The 19,746-nt window shown below is 39.4% G+C and overlaps 1 protein-coding gene across 1 annotated transcript in view; it reads left to right on the top strand.

Annotated features, from left to right (window-relative positions):
- Nucleotides 1-857: 857 nt before the first annotated feature.
- tnrc6c2 (trinucleotide repeat containing adaptor 6C2) overlaps nt 858-19,746 on the top strand; it is a 102,635-nt gene continuing 83,746 nt past the window's right edge. Inside the window, exons 1-3 of the mRNA XM_037689963.1 lie at nt 858-1,629; nt 14,798-14,898; nt 15,223-15,244. Coding sequence (XP_037545891.1) covers nt 14,836-14,898; nt 15,223-15,244 — 85 coding nt within the window. The 5' untranslated portion in view covers nt 858-1,629; nt 14,798-14,835. The remainder of the gene's footprint in view (nt 1,630-14,797; nt 14,899-15,222; nt 15,245-19,746) is intronic.

Here is a 19,746-nt window from a genome sequence, read left to right as displayed (position 1 = left end):
GGGAGTGTTCTCACTGGTCAGCCTTACCCTTTTTGTAGAACAGTCTTGACCTGTTCCCACTGCAAAGTGTGTGTGTGTGTGGTGGTGGGGATGTTCTGTCACAGAGGGGTAATTTCCATGAGAAAGGAGCACCAAGAATGCACAAGGGGCCATGTTTTACTTCTATGAGGAGGCTGCAGATGCAGTTCAGGGGTGCACAAGTGTTTCTGCATTCATCATGTTGTGGTTGCCTCATGTTCTGTATATCCTCTTTGTCTGCTCTGATTTAAAAAAAAATCTAAAAATATATTACAGTAGCATAAACTATTATGTAAAAGTATAATTAAGAGTGGCTAAATATTGCATGCGCCCACTGGACATGCTACAACTTGTTGCTGCTGCCATAGTTTGCACTTGCAAATAACCAATTAATTCTGTGTAAATAAGCATGTAATGCAAAGGTTTCTGAAAGGTGACATGTGAAGTGCTGTGAAAATATGGATACTGTAGCTGCTTAAACATAAATCAACTTCATTTCAGGTACTTTTTCATGCCAATTCCTGAAATTTTTTCTAAGGTTAACATGAGACTGTGGTCGTGTTTTTTCTGTTTTGTGTCTACAGCATATAGTTTCTGCAGTAATGTAATGTTCAAGTTTGTCCATTGAGTACATACTGTTCGCTGCATGCATCGTTCCTTACCCTGGAAATATGAGCTACCAATACCTCGAGCTTTCCAGCCATGAATGCGTACAAGCTCTTGTGTGGGCGGCTCCCAACAGAGGAGGGAGTGGTGGAGAGGCGGAGCTTGTGTTCCGCTCTCTGATTGGCTGAGAGTGACGTATCGGAAGCTCTTCCTGGTGAGTCGGCTCTACAGGGAGGAGGAAGGAGGAGAGGCAGCAGACTGCGGTGTTGTTAGTTTGAACAAAATGGCTGCGAGATCGCTGTCAACGAGAGCTCCCTGAACCGCCTACAGTCAGCGTCCGCTCCGTGGTTTGGATCAACACAGAATGTATTTTCTCGGAGCTGCGACTAACTTCGCCTTCGCGGTAGTCAGCCCGTCACCAGTCGCCCATTCGGCGACTTAAACAAACAAACGCTTCTTTTTTGCACTTTAAAACAAGTTGGCTGGCTGACGGCCGTCGGCTTGCTCAGTGACAACTGCTCGAAGATTTTTATTTTATTTTTTACTAAAACTGCCTGAATTCTGGTTTGCAGAACCTCGCAAAGCCAACCAGCTAATGATAACTTCAACAATTCAGCTGCTTATTCGATGTCATTTTGTTCGTGTTTGTTTGTTTGTTTATTATTTGCGGTTCTCGCCCCGCCCCTCATGGTGTGGTTTTAAATTCTGGCCCAGTAGAATCTGAAGAACTATTTATTTGAATGTTTTCTTGCTCCAGGCAGAAGTCGCCGTGTTTGCTGTGTTTGTCTGGCCTTGGGGGGCCGTTGTTTACCTCGAATATTCTCTGAAACACCCACTCTGCTCCTCCATAGAGCCTCACTTTAATTAATATTAATTTGTGACTCCATCGCTTTACGGGTAACTTCAAAAGAAGAGGAGGGAGAACAAAATGCTTTTTTGGGGGGCATTTGTTCCTGCCATGCACCGACTCTTCACTGAAACAAGCGGTCAGCTGCTGAACGAGAGGTAAGTTTCAAAACAAAAACTTATTTTTGTCATAAATGAATGATTGTGCTCCAGCTGAAATGAACAAACTAGCAGCTTGGCATCATTTTGTTTATTTGTATATCTTATCTAATAACAGCATTTCCCACACTATTGTTTGCTTCTTCTATGAAATTGGGTTTATTGGTATAATTATCATTAAGGCGTGTAAATGCTGGATTCTTGTGTGTTTTGTTACGACTGAATGCACGTGTCATATGGTGCATTCACGGACTGATTTTCAGTTCCTGCTTGCACTTCATTAGTTATTCTAAAGTAATGGCACATTTTATGTTTTTATACCTTGATTGCTACTTGTACTATAACAGCAAAGTTGTTGTGGTTTATTTAATGTGTGGATTAGTTCGTGCTCATTTTAGTCGCAGCTATAGTATGTATTTAAATTGCTACATTTTGCTGATAATTTTAAATATTTTTCTCTATGGTTCGTTCTGTATCCGTATCACAGCATGCATCTTGTACACTGTTGTACATTCCAGCACACTGGTTGTTAAATATTGTCTCCTCCCACCTCCAAATGAAAGCTGGGGATTCTGATTAAACTGTCGCATTGCCCCTTCCTGCATCCTGACCCTAGGCACTGAAGTATAGCTTTTAATATCTCCTCTGCGTGTCTTAATTGAAGTACATAATTTCCTGCTCGATTTCAAACCCCCTTTTCTCTCTCGCTCTGACATTTTTGTCACAACATCTCATTGCCACACACCAGCGAGGCGATGAAAAATGCACACATGCACTACATTGTAAAAATATAAATTGGGATGTGGCGGGAACAGCATTCGAATGCTCATTTATTGTGTACGTTTGTGGTCCGCCAGTAAGAAAAGGAGCGTCTTGTGTCCGAGTCAGTCCACGCCTACACAAACGGAGCAGCGTTTGTTGTTTTTCCTGTAGGACTTTGTTCATTTAAAGGTCTGAGTTGAGATCTGGAGCTGACTGTCCAGATCAGACACAGTCAGCTGTCTGCAGGAGGCTGAACCTACCTGTCTTTACAAAACAACGCTAAAAGACTAACACTTCTGTGAAGAAGGAGAACACAAATAGATAAAAATGCAGTAATTATACCTATGATAATATAAGTATGTTTGGATCTTAAACTACCAGTGGGATTGCTCCAATAGGCATGAAGAGGTTTGGTTTTGTCATTGTTATCCATTTCAAACTACTATTGCTACTATTGGTATATGTGTGCAACTGTAGTTCTTTTTCCTTGGCACAAAACGATAAAAAAAAAAAGAAGAATTAGGGCCCAGAAACACTGAATTCTTTGACTTTGTCTGTTTTGGCAGCATCCTAGCAGGAATTACCCACATTGGCTCTAACCAGGCTGCAGGCTGTTGGCATCTAGGCACTGTTTTGATTAGACTGTTGTAACGACGCCATGAGGACGAACTCTGGCAATAACTCCCATCTGCAGCCGCTTATCACACAAAAGGGCAGGATCATTTATTTACAGGGGAAACCCAAGGCTGCCTTCCCCTTATTTGACCCATTACAGACAAAACTCAAAGCCTTTTATCAGTAGTCTTGTTCTGCCTGGAGGCAAAACTGCATATTCAACTGACCTGCTCTTCCTTTATCACTGCATTCCATCGAATACTTTTTGCTATTAAATATTGCTTATTTTATATCTTCACATAGACAATTTAACTCATCCGAACGTGGTTAACAAAATGTGCCAGGTTTTCTATTTTACAATGATTCTTGTTTGGCTTGTGTTGTATGTCCCTTGTTCCCCATGAGTGACCTTAGCCCAGGCCCAACTGTGACCGTCACTGAGCCTGTGATTATGAGGCTTTTCAAATGACTGGCACAGTCCTGATGTATAACGTGCTTAACACCGCCGCAGGGGGCTGCTCCAGTAGGGGAGCGTTGACAGTAGAATCAGCTGGATTCAATTGGAGGCTGCCAAAAGCCATTATCCTCTTCCTCCGCTCCTTTTGTGTTGTGGTTTTGAAGTGAAGAAGGGCAGGATATAGATTTACCAGGTGTTTGTTTCCAGTGCGATCGTTGTACTAAATGCAGTGATTGTGTAGGAGGGGGTGGATCTCATCTGTGTTGACAGCAGTTATGATGAGGCACAACAAAGCCTGAGGAGGCTGCAGTATCCTGAGATGGACGATGTCGGCAGGTCTTTTTGTATTTAGATGTTTTTAGTTTACAAGACTAGTTATGTGATTTTTTAAAGAAATCTAATAGGATTGTTTAAAGTGTTAAGATGTTTAATGTGAAGCTAACAGGTGTTTGGTTAGTCATAAATGTAGTTCAGAGGGAGAAAGGTCTTTGGAACGTCTTCCTTCTCGTCTAAGTTGTGTGCCAATGAAGGGAGTGGGGGCTAAAGGGGCCCATCAGGGGTGAGCTGGGATAGAGGCAGGGCGATGGTGGAGTGAGAGCAGCTGAAGCCAGCGAGCTGCCGCCCGAGTCTTTGCAGGGGTCATGGGGAATGTTTAGTGTGCCAAGGCTTGGTGAGCCCCCCCCGCTTGCTTGGAGAGAAGTAGATGGGAATCACATGGACACATGCAGGACATCCAATTCGCTTTGTTTCCTCTTTGCTGGCCCACAAAACATTAGACAACCTTACATATTATGTAACAGGACTTAAGCCCTGCAGGACTTCCTGAGCTTTAAGTTGAGGCCGAGTAAACAGCAGAGCCTGACCCTGAGCTGGGGCCACGGCTTAGGCCCATAAGCTCCAGTCAGTGTGTTATTGTCCAGGTTTGTAAGTAGGGATGCACAATATTATCGGCATGGTATCTGTATCTGCTGATATTAGCGATAAAGGTAAATATCGAACATCGGTCATTCCATCAAAATAACTCACCAATATTAAAGGCGCTATTTTTTAAAATATATTTATATAGTGTTACATCATTTTCACCCCCCCTTTTTGGCATCATCATTTGGTAGCAGGCCAAATTGACAAAGACCATGCAGAATAATGTATTTTAATTCCACAGCTGAGAAAGCTATGTAGTCTATGTAAGTAGGTCTAGGGCAAAGTATTGGTATTGGTTATCGGGCAAACAAGTTTTAACATATCGTATATCGGCCAAAAATCCAATATCGTGCATCCCTATTTGTAGGTTTGAGTAAAGTCAATAAAAAGTGTGCTTTTTCTTTGCATTTGTAAAATTCCTTTTTAATAATGCCTTGTGATGTAAAAAAAATGCTGCTAAAAGTTTTAAACCGAGCTTGTGTTTGAGCTGTGACCCAGTTTAAATTTCAACGTTTCAGTCTAGCTGATTAATTGCCGAGTTCAGAACAGTTTGATTTAATATTAAATAAGTCAAAGTATATGTGGAAACTAGAGAACTGGGGCATGAAAGCCGCATTAATTAATATTACATAATTTATTTGTTTAACAGTGTGAGACTTCTACCACAATGCATCTCTGCAGCTTGGTGCCAAAACAGGTTGCAGGATTTTCATTCTCACTGGACTAATTAAACAAACAAAACTATTTAAATTAAATTTAGTTAGAAGTTAATGTGCATATCCTAACATTCTGTTTTTGTTACCTTAACACAAAATTTAGCTTTTCTGTACCCAAATAATATGTCGGAAATAAATTTTGTCATTTTTTATAAACAGGCTGCAGAATATTCACAACCAAGTAGAATTAAATTTGGTTGTAAAACTGTATAAATAAATTCATATAAACACGCGTGTCTCGACATCTGCTTCTTGAATTCTCGAAGCTTTAGCCGCTGATGACAAGGAGCGGCTCGCTCGGTCGGGTGCATTGTGCTGTTTTCTAAATTAATGAGCTGCCACTGTGTTTAAAGTTTCATATTGACTTGGCAGAGGCAGCAGCCAGGAGTATGAGAGCTTATTTCCTTTGTTTATGTCAAAGGCTAAACTATCTTGCTATCTGATTCTGTGACTTTAATCACTCTGTCACCCACCTGTTCGTATTAAAGTCAATCTGTCAACCACAGATTTTACCAATCCAGAATATTTTTATCGAGCAACGCCTGTCCGGTTGCTCTATATTTTCCTAAAGCCTATTTTTAATCAAAGCTGGTATATATTAGTGACGTGAATCTTTGGCACCTCACTATTTGATTTGATTACAATTGGAATCAAGAATGCTGTGATTCAATTAAAATGATTATTGATGCATCTTGATCATCTGATTGTCAGTTTTTATGGATAAACACAAAGAGGCAGCAAGTAAGCTCGTTATTATCAGGAGTGCACAGGAACATATCTCAAACCCCATTAATTAAAGACTGCTGACCAACAGTTAACATAGTTGCTAACTTAACGCTGAAGCTGCTTCCAAAAAACAAACTAATTGTATTGCATTGTGTTTAACACTGAAAATGTCACAAATGCCATTAAATTTTTATATTATTACTTAAACAGTCAGTCATGTTCTGTTGTTCAGATTTATTCTCCTGGGTACAGCAAAGTGAAGATATGAAATCACATAGCAGCATGTTTTAGCAGCTACGGCAACCCATCCAGGACAAACTGGACTGAGTTGTAACCACCGTACTCTGACCGTCTTAACTATGGCTGCACAGATTAATCTTAAAATCTATTCAAAATGATCTACGGCCACAATGCAATCGATCTAAAAATGAATAACTCCCAGCTTTAGTATGCACAGAATATTTACGGCCCCAGCCAGCAGGGTGGATGTTACTGACTGCTGATCAGCTGTGGAATTTACACTCAATAAGCTCCTTCAAAACCACTCAAGCTGCATAAAAGAAAACTCAGAGCAGCGCACGTTAGGTCAAGGTATTAAAGATGAAGTTCCTAGGAACGGGCTGCCTGTGTTTTATGTAATTGGGTTCAGTACATTCTTGTGGTTTCTGTGATGGATTTACCTCGTTTTGTGGACTCCTGTTATTAGTGCTGGTATGTAGTGAGAGGTGTTGCTCTGACAGCTGCTTCAAAGACATGGGACTGAAGGTTTTTATGGCTGTTTGTTTGCTTTTCAAGTTTCTGTGCGCATCTCCTGGTTTGTCTTGATCAGTCATTGTGGAACGCACTCACCTTGTTTTGCTCGTTTTCTATCATCCTCTGATAGTTAGTTTTTTGTATCATTTTCTAGAAGCCATCAGTTAAGATGCAGGAAACACAAATTGAGACCTCTCCTTTGTTTCCCTATCTCGTTTCTACATTTTTCAGTTTTATTTCCAACTTTCCATTTTCTCAAATGAAGATTTTTGCAGGTCTTTTCTACGTTTGAACAAAACCTTTTCCCATTCTCTCGATGTCCTGTCTGGTCTTCATCGTCACAAGTTGGTATTTCTCTGAATTTACTTTTATCCTCTGCCTGCTTCTTCCCTCCCAACTCTCTGCATTCTTTGTGTAAGAAGACAGGCATCAGGCAAACTGCTTCACTGTGTGTGTTTGTGATTTAGCTTCTTCATTCTTGCCCTATGTGTTCATGTTCATGCCTTACTATTGTCTTTCCTCATCGCCCTGCCCTCCAGCCCAGAAACACTTGTGCTTGACGTTCAAAGAGATGATCTTGCTTGGCAAAGCCATTTTCTAAAAGGTATCCATTTTGATCCAAACCAAAATTAGCGGTGAATCCAGTGTTTGAATCAAATGGCAAATCTTGGTTCAACAAAAAGAAAATGGCTTTTCTGTTCTAAGCACAGTTAAGGGGAGTTTGTCATTTTCAGAACCAAAATTGGACATTGTGGAAAGGAGAGCAAAGTTTATTTTTATTTATTTATTTATTTATTTTTTATCCAAACATGTTCTGAGAGCAAAGAAAAGATAACTAAAATAGATTTACAGTAGTCCCTCTATTATCGCGGGGGTTACGTCCCCACCCCCACGATGGGTGAAAAACTGAAGTAGAAACGCTATATTTATTTTAGTATTTATATATTTTATGGCTTTATAAACCCTTCCCACACTCTTTGCAATGTTCTAAACTCTTAAACCTACATAATTTTAATAACATGTATATGTACTGTACAGTAGGAATGTGCGATATGGCATAAAATTCATATCACGATATGTATTGTGAAGGGTGGCGATAACGATATATATCGCAATATATTTTTGGTATAAAACTTGCTAAAAAAAGCATAGGATGTCCTTTTGCCATCATATATTTTGAATTAAGAAAATTCCACTACTAGGTCCAGAGAATATCCTGATGCATGCTCAATAATCCAGGTAGAAAAATCTAAAAAAGTTAAATCTGGTCCTCTGGACATTCAAAAAAACAAAACAAAGTAAAACAACAAAAAAAATGTAGAAACATTTTGTCTTTCATCCGAAAGACATCCTCAGTCTAAGGAGTCCATCGTTAAACAGGGGTGGAGGCCTACGTGTTCAATTGTCCCCCTCTTACAATGCTGTGATTGCTAGTATCACTCAGCCCTCTGTGAATAGTAAACAGCCATCAGTGTGCTAATGATCCATTGTTAGGCTGATGGTCCTTCTTGATCATGTGAGCAGCTGGTTTTGGTTGTCAGCAGCAAACTGGTTGATCCACTCGGAGAAGGTGCTGTTTATAAGACTGAGCTGAATACAGCACCTCAGACTGAGGAAGTCTTTTGGATGAAAGACGAAACATTTCTACATTTTTTGTTATTTATTTATTTATTTATTTATTTTGAATGTCCAGAGGACCAGATTTAACTTTTTTAGATAGGCCCAGAGAGTTTTTAAATAATAAAAAAATCAAGTATTAAGTTTCTTTCTTGTAGTGCAAAACAGTGCAAAAGATATCAAATGTAGTTTTAGCCATATGTTTTAAACAAAAAAATTGTTGTTAACTCTTAACAGTTTCCAGTCTTCTCACTTAATAAATGAACAGCAACAGAGCAGCATTTTACACTGAAACACTTCACCCTCCAAACCTCTAGTGGGCGACTCCTTCTGCTTTAATGGAGAGCTGACACAAAATGAGTCTGTGGCTTTGACCAGAGGGTCTCGCAGTAAAATCACACAACACAGCGTTTTTTCACAGATCAGAGAGCAGGTTTCTCAAAAGCTGACCAACGTTTTACTTTAACTTTCGATGAAAAAAAAAAAAACCTTTTAACAGAACACAGCGTTTTGCGCATACATCAGAATATGGCAACTCTACGGCAAGCCGGCTGTATTTAGCTTGTAGCTTCGCTGCTTAGCTCTCCACGAAAAGACTTTAATGGCACTTGCGCACAGTTTTCAGCTCAAAAAAAGTAACGATTAAATCTGACGGCTCTGATTTTACACTTGAACACCACTTATGCACAGTTTTCAACAAACAAAAGTAACGATTAAACTGACAACTCTGATTTTACTTCAGACACAGCATTACTGTGGTTAGCCGGTAGAAGTCAGATCTCTATTGTAGGCTAAATTTCTATCGTTTCTACCGTGTACCATTTATATCACGCATTCCCCTACTGTACAGTACTGCAAAATTTTACTCACCAGCTCTGCAGACCAGCAGCTCTGTTCTGGTCCGGCTCTGTTCTAGTTCAGCAGACCCACCCTGCAGCGACGATGCCCACCGCCCCATCCAGGTTGATGTGCACGTGGATAATTGAGCGTCAGGAAGCTTCAGGATAATTTGCGACTTTCCTGCCAGTTCTGTGAGCTTCATAGATAGCGTAGATTTGCGTTGCAAAACTTTCCCTCCATTTCGGCAGAAAGCAGCAGCTGGAAGCACTGTTGGCTTCTCGGGAGTGTAGTTTTTTTGGCTGGCCTTACAGTGTAGGCTTATTGAAAGAAAACTACAAAATGGCGGCGCCTGTCTGAAGTATTTTTTTTTTCATAAACTTTTTATCTTGTATCGTCACAATCTCGTGAGTAATATTAAAGTTGACAATCGTTGGAAAAACCGTGAAAGAGCGAGTCCACAAAAGTCGAACTGCAAAGTAACAAGGGACTACTGTTCGTATTTTTGGTGAAGAGACGTTTAAATCCAGTTTAACTGGAGGCAGATCAAGTTAGTGACAGCAAAACAAACACAAAGGAAGTGGTTTAATGTGTTTTGATGCACATTCAAAAGAGAAATGTGAAGTCAAGTATACCAGTATGGAAAGTATTCAGTGCATCAAAAACTTTGGGTCAGGTTCAGACTAAAATTGTATGAAAATGCACACATACAGTGAGGAAAATAAGTATTTGAACACCCTGCGACTTTGCACGTTCTCCTACTTAGCAATCATGGAGGGGTCTGAAATGTTCATCTTAAGTGCATGTCCACTGTGAGAGACATAATCTAAAAGAAAAATCTGGAAATCACAATGTATGATTTTTTAATAATTTATTTGTGTGTTACTACTGCAAATAAGTATTTGAAACACCTGTGAAAATTAATGTTAATATTTGGTACAGTATCTTTGTTTGCAGTTACAGAGGTCAAAGGTTTCCTGTAGTGTTTCAGCAGGTTTGCACACACTGCAGCAGAGATTTTGGGCCATTCCTCCACACAGATCTTCTCTAGATCAGCCAGGTTTATGGGCTGTCGCTGAGAAACACAGAGTTTGAGCTCCCTCCAAAGATTTTCTATAGGGTTTAGGTCTGGAGACTGACTAGGCCACTCCAGAACCTTGATATGCTTCTTACAGAGCCACTCCTTGGTTCTCCTGGCTGTGTGCTTTGGGTCATTGTCATGTTGGAAGACCCAGCCATGACCCATCTTCAATGCTCTAACTGAGGCGAGTGGAATTAAGACCAAAAAGTTCTATTTTGGTCTCATCTGACCACATAACTTTCTCCCATGACTCCTCTGGATCATCCAAATGGTCATGGTCAAACTTAAGACGGGCCTGGACGTGTGCTGATTTAAGCAGGGGAACCTTCCGTGCCATGCGTGATTTTAAACTATGACGTCTTAGTGTATTACCCACAGTAACCTTGGAAACAGTGGTGCCAGCTCTCTTCAGGTCATTGACCAGCTCCTCCCATGTAGTTCTGGGCTGATTCCTCACCTTTCTTAGGATCATTGATACGCCACGAGGTGAGATCTTGCATGGAGCCCCAGTCCGAGGGAGATTGACAGTCATGTTTACCTTCTTCCATTTTCTAATAATTGCTCCAACAGTTAATCTTTTTTCACCAAGCTGCTTGGCAATTGCCCCGTAGCCCTTTCCAGCCTTGTCGAGGTCTACAATTTTGTATCTGGTGTCTTTGGACAGCTCTTTGGTCTTAGCCATGTTAGTAGTTGGAGTCTTACTGATTGTGTGGGGTGGACCGGTGTCTTTATGCAGCTAACAACCTCAAACAGGTGCTTCTAATTTAGAATAATAAGTGGAGTGGAGGTGGACATTATAGAGGAGGACTAACAGGTCTTTGAGGGCCAGAACTGTTGCTGATTGGCAAGTGTTCAAATACTTATTTGCAGCAGTTACACACAAATTAATTATTAAAAAAATCATACATTGTGATTTCCGGATTTTTCTTTTAGATTATGTCTCTCACAGTGGACATGCACCTAAGATAAAAAATTCAGACACCTCCATGATTTCTAAGTGGGAGAACTTGCAAAGTCGCAGGGTGTTCAAATACTTATTTTCCTCACTGTATAATTAAATAATTAATTAATTTTAGCTTGGGTCACACTTATCGATATATTTACTGCCATTTGGGCAAAATAGTGTGAACCCCAGCCCATTGAGCCAGGGTCAATGCTGAGGAAGTGCACTGCTGGAGGGGTCAGGGAGGAGGCTGTATGGGAGGGCAACACAGGTCAGTGGTGAAGCTAACTTTAGCAATGAAGACAATTGGTCGTTCTCTTACATAACATATTTGCACTTTTTATTAATATTGCACAAGTCATACTCTGTACGCTTAGACTGTTGTGTTGAGACAACTGTATCAGGCTGACGTGATTTTTCTCTTACCCTTATTGTAGCCAAAGTAATAGTAACCTGCTAACTGTAGCACCGGTGTTATTAAAAGGGTTTAGGTCGATACTGTCAGGATAACGGGGTCAGCTCTATTTGAAAGGTTCACCTGAAAGTGATAAAAAAAATAAAACTAGCACATATATGCCAATTCCAACCCAACATGGATGATGTTCCTTTATCCAGCTGCCATTGTTTTCACTGTGTCCCTTCATCATGGCCCTTCATGCTCTCTCTTCTAGGTGAATGTTAGCAGTTGAATGCTGTACGTTATCATTATGTCGGATGGTTAGAGGAAAGGCTGGATGGGCTTAAAATAGAAGTAAATAAATGAGAAATGTGCTGCTACACTTGCAGCCCACACTACACAAACTGCATTTGTATGCACACATACTCACACACATGATTTAAAATCCTATTTATTACCTGAGGGCAGCCTTTCTGTAACTGCTGAGATAGCACAATGGCACACAGACGCTCAGTCTTGGTATGAAAACTAGGACTGCATGAACATAAGGGAGCGAGGGAGACAAAGATAGCAATGATGGAAGAGCGATGAAGACAGAGGAGTGATAAAAATTTAGGAACATCTCATTATCTTGTCATTTTGACCTGCTGGGTTGGTCACGACTCTGATACGTTTTTTTCTGGATTTAGCTTTGAAAGTATTGTTGATTATAGTTTGTTCATCTGTTTGCACGTTTACTGCTTGTCTGCAGCGTCACTGCACCAGCCAAGGACTCGGAAGTGTTTTAGCTGACATTATGCCAGTGGGCTGCACACGTGGAGGAGGAAGGGAGTCTTTTTTATTAAACCTTAGTTATTAGCATATTGATTAATTTATACCTTTTTATTTATTCAAATATAGACTCACCTTTGCTTCTTGTGAGTCAATTTTGTGGTGAGTTCTTGTGTTTTTGGGGAGGCAAATACTTAGAATTATACTTCAGCACATAATAAATTTGATTAAATTGCATCTAAAATTTAAATAAATAAAACATGCATTTTTTTATCTCAAAATTGCTCGGCTTTAAATTAGACTAGAGTTAGATCTAAGTAGTAAAACTTTCTATGGCCAAAATTAAAGGAGACCATCCTTTTTTATATTTGTATTTTTTAGGAACTTTTCAGTTTGATCCAAACCAGTATTTGCAGTGAATATGCTTTATTATAGACATGAAGCACAGCAGCTGCCTGCACAAGGCAAGTGGGTTTGGGTTGCTTGCTGCACTTTTCGCCTTGTCTGTCGTAGATGATGATCATTTGCATGTTTTATGTTTGAGTGTCAGATCACTTCAGTGATGTCATGGTGCTGTTTCTTTAAGTTTCCCTTTCACTTGCTGAGAAATGAAGAGAAACAATCAGTTCTTTTGTCTCAGGTCATATGTCTAATAGTTTCCAGGAGCTGTCACTAGAGCTGAGCCAAAGGAAATAAATGTTTAAATGAAGTAGTGAGTTTCATCAGGCCCTCAGGCTAGCTGTGTGGCTCATTGGACTCGCACACACACTGAAAACAAGTCTTTATAAATAAGCCCTTGTGTCTCATTCTGTCACTTTATTGGACTTCCTTTCAGTATTTTTAATCCTTACCATCTTTATTTTCTTGTCACTTCTTGCTGTTTTTAAACCAGTCCCTTTTATGCTTGCTTTTGTTCTTTCTGTCAGTCATTTTCTGCTTTCTTTTTTTATTTGATGGTTGCCATTTGTATTTACCGTATTTTCCGCCGTACACGTCGCACCGCCCTATAAGTCGCATCAGTCCAAATATGTCTAATAAAGTGGAAAAATCCATAAATATGTCGCTTCGCTGTATACATCGCATCTATGATGCATCACCACTAACGCGTCGCGTTCGTTACGCGTCACCGCTGACAACCCGGAAATGTGGTCCGGTGTTGTGCCAAAAATCTACTGGCTGCCAAATGGCAGCCGCGGGAGCGTGAACGGGAGGATTTTAACAAGATTAACACCTAAAAACTATTATTATATAGTCTAACTTTTCCTTAATAAATGCACTTTTGGGTCAGATCAGCTGCATTTGCAAAAGTATTCGCTGCCTCGGTGCTCAGAGAGAGTGGAGGAAATCAGGAAGGAGGAACGCTGCGCATTTCTTCGAAATAAGATAAGCACATAAAACAATTATTTGTTTGCTCGACATTATAGTAAAGGTGTGTCTCAGTTGAACCTTTACTTAATAAATGCACTTTTATCGTAAAATCAGCTGCATTTCACCGGGGCAGCGCAGTGAAATGAAGCTGATTTGATGGTTGCTCTAGACAAACTGGATGAAGGTGGCAGGCTATGGCAAGTCAGTTGTGTCATCCTTTTAGCCTTTCAAATGACCCGGCGTCCATTCGGCGATGTCTCATGTTTCCCTCCAGTCCCTCCTCCCACCTTTCCCGCCTCTTACGGTTTTGCTTAATGTAATTACGTTTTTTCAAATGTTGCATTTTTTTCTAATATACTTGCATTTTTTTTTCAAATGCTGCATATTTTCAAATGTTGCCTTTTTCCAAATGTTGCTTTTTTCCAAATGTGATCACAATTTTCCAAATGTAGTTTTTTCAAATGTTTTTTCAAAAGTTGTTTTTTTAATTTGTAGTTGTAGTTTAAACTGTAGAAGCAAGTGTGAGAACCATGTGGAAAAAGCAAGTCAGATGAAGATTAGGATTTGGACTTTGCTATTTTTGCAAGAATCCAGTTGGAGACATCCAGGAACAAAAAAGTCTCTGTTGCTGACTGCCCTGGCTGATTCCCAAATCTAAAAGTTTGGAACGCAAAGTGAGAAGTATTTCCAAGAAAACGCCAAAGTGGCACAAACACTAGATGTTAATGTAGTACAAGTTCTCTGTTGTTATTTTTACATGTAGGTTTAGCAGATTAACTTCTAGGAAGGCTAGACTCTAGGTTTTTTGCTCAGTGTCATGGCTGTTCACATTGATAAAGCTAGAATCTCTCTTGAATCAGATAACATGAATCCGCATGAACACTATCTGTGGTTTTAGAAACTTTTGGCCCAACTTCAACCACATATTGAACAGTTAGTGTTTAAAACATAGGAAAGGTGTTTCTCTGCTGACTTTATGTGCAGATCTGTTTGCTTATCAGATATGCACAGAGCAACTATTCAACACCATCATACCAAACTTTCCTGCTGCTCCTTTTGCAGTCAGACTACAGTCTAGCGATGACCTGACTTGTACACACCTGTATGTGGAGCTGGATGTATCAGTCAAACCTGGAGGAGCTTGAGTCTTTCAGTTATATTTGGGCGTTCTCCTCTCATGTTGTTTTTCTTTGTCGTTGAACAGCTGAGAGAAGCAAGCAACACAGGAAAGAGAATCATTTGATGGAAGAAAGGAAAAAGAAAAAACAAGAAGAAAAGACTCAGAAGGACATATCTCAGAAAAAGGTGAGTTTCTCGTGCACGTTTTAGGACTTGTGTTTTCATCTTGTCTTGACCTAAAGAGTAATGTAACATTTAGTCATTATTTTCCTGCAAGCTTTTAGGAGTCATAGTTATGGTAGATTTGCTGAAAATACGACATTTCAGTGTATTTTTAAGAATAATTTCTTTAAAGTAAATGGTCAGATAATTTATGAAATGGCATCAGGTTTACTTTCTTTGGTAATGCAACTGTTGTTGAACAAAACATTAGTTTTTTTTTATAATTATGGGTTTGATTTATTTGCTTTATTGCACTAATTTTTTTAATTTCTCTTTCTCCTTCTGCAGGCTGCAGATCAGAAACCCAAAGGTGAGTATCTTTCAGTAAACTTTATAACTAACTGATGTACATTACTACAGATTATTCATGCGTTTTTCATTCTTATGCACAGATGGACACATGCATTAATCACATGTATGCGCTACTGAACCGTATGACTTTTAGGCTTTTCAGACAAACATGCACACATTTTAGAGCAGATACAGAGGAGAGTAATGCAGAGTGATGCTCAGTACGCTGCAGCATCAGGCAGTGAAGCGTGAGGCACCCAGACATTTCACCCAGTGTGATGGGGGATGGGATGTGTTGAATAAAAGAAGAGGCTGCAGTTAAGCTGGGATACAAAGAAGGCTAGGACGGAAAGACCACTGTCCTCATGTGCCCTTCGTGCTTCCTGCAGAAATACATGGTGTAGTGCTATAAAGTTAGCTTTATCAACAAAATGCAGCTCTGTCGCATGCAGTTTTTCTAATGAAAGACTTTTGCTTTTAATTGATTTGATGCTACAAATGTATAAACAGTTCTCTCATAAATCTATTTTGATACATTTTTCTGTTTTCTCTTGGAAATTCAACTGAAGCATCTCTATAATTAGAATTCAGGTCAAGAAACAATGCAGTTAATCAACCATGACCTTAAATGCCTGTGTACATTCTCTACACATAGAAAATGTAAGCACCTGTAATAATTAAAATGACCACATATCAATTAATATGATGACATGATAATACTAGGTGTTCATTTTTTACAACTGCTATCTTGTCCTCAACCTAAACTGAAGTATATAATATTACTGTCTTCCAGTATCTTATCTTATCTGTGTGCAAATTATGGCAGTTTATGGATTTCTAATTTTTACACGTTCTTGGATTAAAGTTGTGTTAGACTGTTATTGTGACTAGGGCTGAACAGTAGGAATGTGCGATATGGCATAAAATTCATATCACAATATGTATTGTGAAGGGTGGCAATAACGATATATATCGCAATATGTTTTGGGTATAAAACTTAATAGGAATTTTTCAAAAAGCATAAGGTGTCCTTTTGCCATCATATATTTTGAATTAAGAAAATTCCACAACTAGGTCCAGAGAGATTTTAAATAATAAAAAAATCAAGTATTAGGCTTCTTTCTTGTAGTGCAAAACAGTGCAAAATATGTAAAATGTAGTTTTAGCCATATGTTTTAAACAAAAGAATATGTTGTTAACAGTTTCCAGTCTTACTTAAGAAATGAACAGCAACAGAGCAGCATTTTACACTGAAACACTTCACCCTCCAACCTCTAGTTGGCGACTCCTTCCACTTTAATGGAGTGTTGACACAAAATGACTGTGGCTTTGACCAGAGGGTCTCGCAGTAAAATCACACAACACAGCGTTCTTTTCACAGATCAGAGAGCAGGTTTCTCTAAAGCTGACCAACGCTTACTTTAACTTTTGACAGAAAAAAAAAAACTTTCGACGAACACAGCGTTTTGTGCATGCATCAGAATACGGCAACACTACGGCAAGCTGGCTGTAGTTAGCTTGTAGCTTCGCTACTTAGCTCTCGAAGAAAAGACTTTAATGCCACTTGCGCACAGTTTTCAACTAAAAAAGTAACTATTAAACTGATAACTCTGATTTTACTCTTGAACACCACTTACGCACAGTTTTCAACTTAAAAAAGTAACCATTAAACTGACAACTTTGATTTTACTTCAGACACAGCATTACTGCGGTTAGCCGGTAGAAGTCAGATCTCTATTGTAGGCTAAATTTCTATCGTTTCTACCGTGTACCATTTATATTGCGCATTCCTACTGAACAGTGAATTGCATTTGCAATAATACTGCAATATGATAAAATGAGATTTTCTAATTGCAAAGGCTTTGATTTGACTGGTCATGTGATCTGGTTACGTGACTTACGAGTGAGCGGAGTGGAGCAGAGCAGGGAGCGGGTGAAGTCAGCACTGCGCTTTAACCGGTTGCACAGTGGTGTCAGGCTCAACAGAAGCTGATGCATCTGAAAGTTTGGTACCAAAGAGGAGCAGCACGTTCGCTGTTTGAATTATTTTGGCTATAAAAAAGAAGACGCTGCGCAACATTTATTGTTCAGAACCTGCCTTGTTGCTGTTGCTACCTCTCGAGGTAACGCCACAAATCTTTATCAACACTTAAAAAAACACCACAAAGCCATTTATGATACTTGCATGGCTACAATGCTAACGACCTGTGCTTCAACTTTAAATAAGCAAAGTAGCAGCCAACGGATCACTGACCGAACTGTTCGAAGGTATTACTCTGTATGAACATAATTCGAAATGGCATGCAGAAATAACTCAAGCAACAACAGAGTTCGTAGCGAAATACATGATGCCTGTTAATATAGTGACCAAGCCTGCGTTTACAGCTTTGGTACACAGTGGATAAGTGCTACAGAATGCCCTCTCACACACATTTTAGCCAAGTTGCTATGGAGCTATACAAAAAATGCAGAAACAAAGTTGCAGCAGAGCTGAAAACAGTGGAGTTTTTACAACTGAAACAGAATGATTTATTGCTTGTGTTCGTTGAAAACTACACAAGAAGAAGATAATGAAAAATAATCACACATTAAATTGCAATATTGAGGTAAAAAATTGCAATTACAATATTTTCCTAAATCGTTCAGCCCTAACTGTGACGTCGCTCGTGCGTCATGGAACAAAGTGATTTAAACAATATGTACCTCAAAATGTAATTGTACCTCAAACAAAACCTTCATCACATTACAGTTTTGTTACAGAATCAAACGGTCACCTCTAAAATGTATTTATTTTGTAATTGTCCCATCAATTTATTGTTTTCCTGCTCAACACCTGATCCCAGGGTGTGCACATGGAGACAGTGTAGTTCAGTTATATAATGGGTGTCCAGTCCTTGTCCTGGAGGGCCACTATTCTGTACATTTTACTTGTTTCCCTGCTCCAACACACCTGACTCAATGGTTCAATCACCGCTTCATGTTCTGCAGAAGTCTTGTCAATTATTCATTGATTGAAATCAGGTGCGTTTGAGCAGAGGAACATCTAAAACATGCTGGGCCAGGAATGGAAACACCAGTGTTATATGGTCTGCCAACCATTTACATTACAAACTTTACAATCAGCTCTACTTCTTGTCATTTTCTAGTTTGTGTCCACCTGCTTCCACCTCAGTATTAGCAAACTGCTTAACATTAACTTTTTGAGGCGTCTAGTTTGACAGCTTCCTCCTTCTCTTTCATCGGTGGCAGCCGCCACACCGTTGGTTGCACTATCCGGTAACTTGTACTGTGAGCTTGATCAGTGAGTGAATTCTGTCAACTCAGTTGTGAGCTCAGTTTCAGCTCAGCACTCTTACTTTTGAAGTAATTAAGTTCACCATAAATGGTGTTTAATAAGTTATAAGTGCAAGTTCAGGAGATGGTGTTAAAATCATCCCTGTGTGTCTGTTGATGACGCTGCAGCGCACACACTGTCTGGGTTTTAAAGTTCTCTCCTGCTTGCCTCGGAGTCTGAGCAATCAGTTTAATTAGCCCCTCACCCCGTGCTCTGCTGCACTGTCTCGACCCTGACCCATTATTCAGTTTTCAAAGCTTTACACACAGCTAGTTTCAACTGCTTCCAGTGAAACATCAAATACTTTTCTGAAAATCAAAACTTTGGTCTTCTTTCAAAATGTGGTGAAAACAAACATGAATAAAGGAGAATGTGGCTTTACTTTGTAATCATGTCTATTTTAATAACTTTATTTACAGTAAACATGACTGAAATATATCATAGTCCTTTAAATTCACTCATCATTTGGCTGCCTTTAAATATAAATACAGTTTTATCTTTTCATGTGTGATTAGATTTTATTGCTTCATTCAACATGTGTGATGATGACGAGTTCTTACTTTGAATATTAAAAACTAGTGGAAGAACTGGGAAATGTTGCGTTTGAGCGTTTGTATTTGTTTCTTGTGATGCTTGTCCGCACACATTTTGCATGTCAACACAACTGTTGTTACTCTTTAGGCAAAAGTAAAACTACAATTTGGTTATCAGCTGTGGCCGTTTTATTATTACTTTTACTTGTTTAATCTTACCCACAGCAAATTTAGAGCCCAGATCATGACAAACCACTAAATTATTCCTTTTATTATGAATATTATTTGGTGGTTGACTGTAACAGGAAGTAAATTGTAAAGGGTAAGGGAGGAAATTGTAAAATCCCTGCTTGGGGTGGAGGTCCACAGACAGAAGCTCAATTAAAAAGAGGACAAGAAAGATGGAGGAAGTGTAACAAACTGTTTTAGGATGAGATCAAATAGGAAAGAAAGCACTTTGGACGAATTGAAAAAATGACCATCAAGCCTCAACACTGGAGCTAACACAGAGAGCTGGTGTGTTTTAATGAGAGATGGAGATGGAAAGAACTTGGAATGAGAAACTGATTGTGTGAATGTAAGAAGTGCTTTTAGACCAAAAGGAAAAGAAAGCTGAGGAAAGAAGTCTTCTTTGAAGACTAAGCAAACCATCAG

Source organism: Nematolebias whitei, chromosome 16 (assembly GCF_014905685.2).
Source record: "Nematolebias whitei isolate Nwh7 chromosome 16, NemWhi1, whole genome shotgun sequence".
NCBI lineage: Eukaryota > Metazoa > Chordata > Actinopteri > Cyprinodontiformes > Rivulidae > Nematolebias > Nematolebias whitei.
The sequence above is the reverse complement of the archived record's forward strand: the minus strand, read 5'-3'. Positions and strand labels throughout refer to the sequence as shown.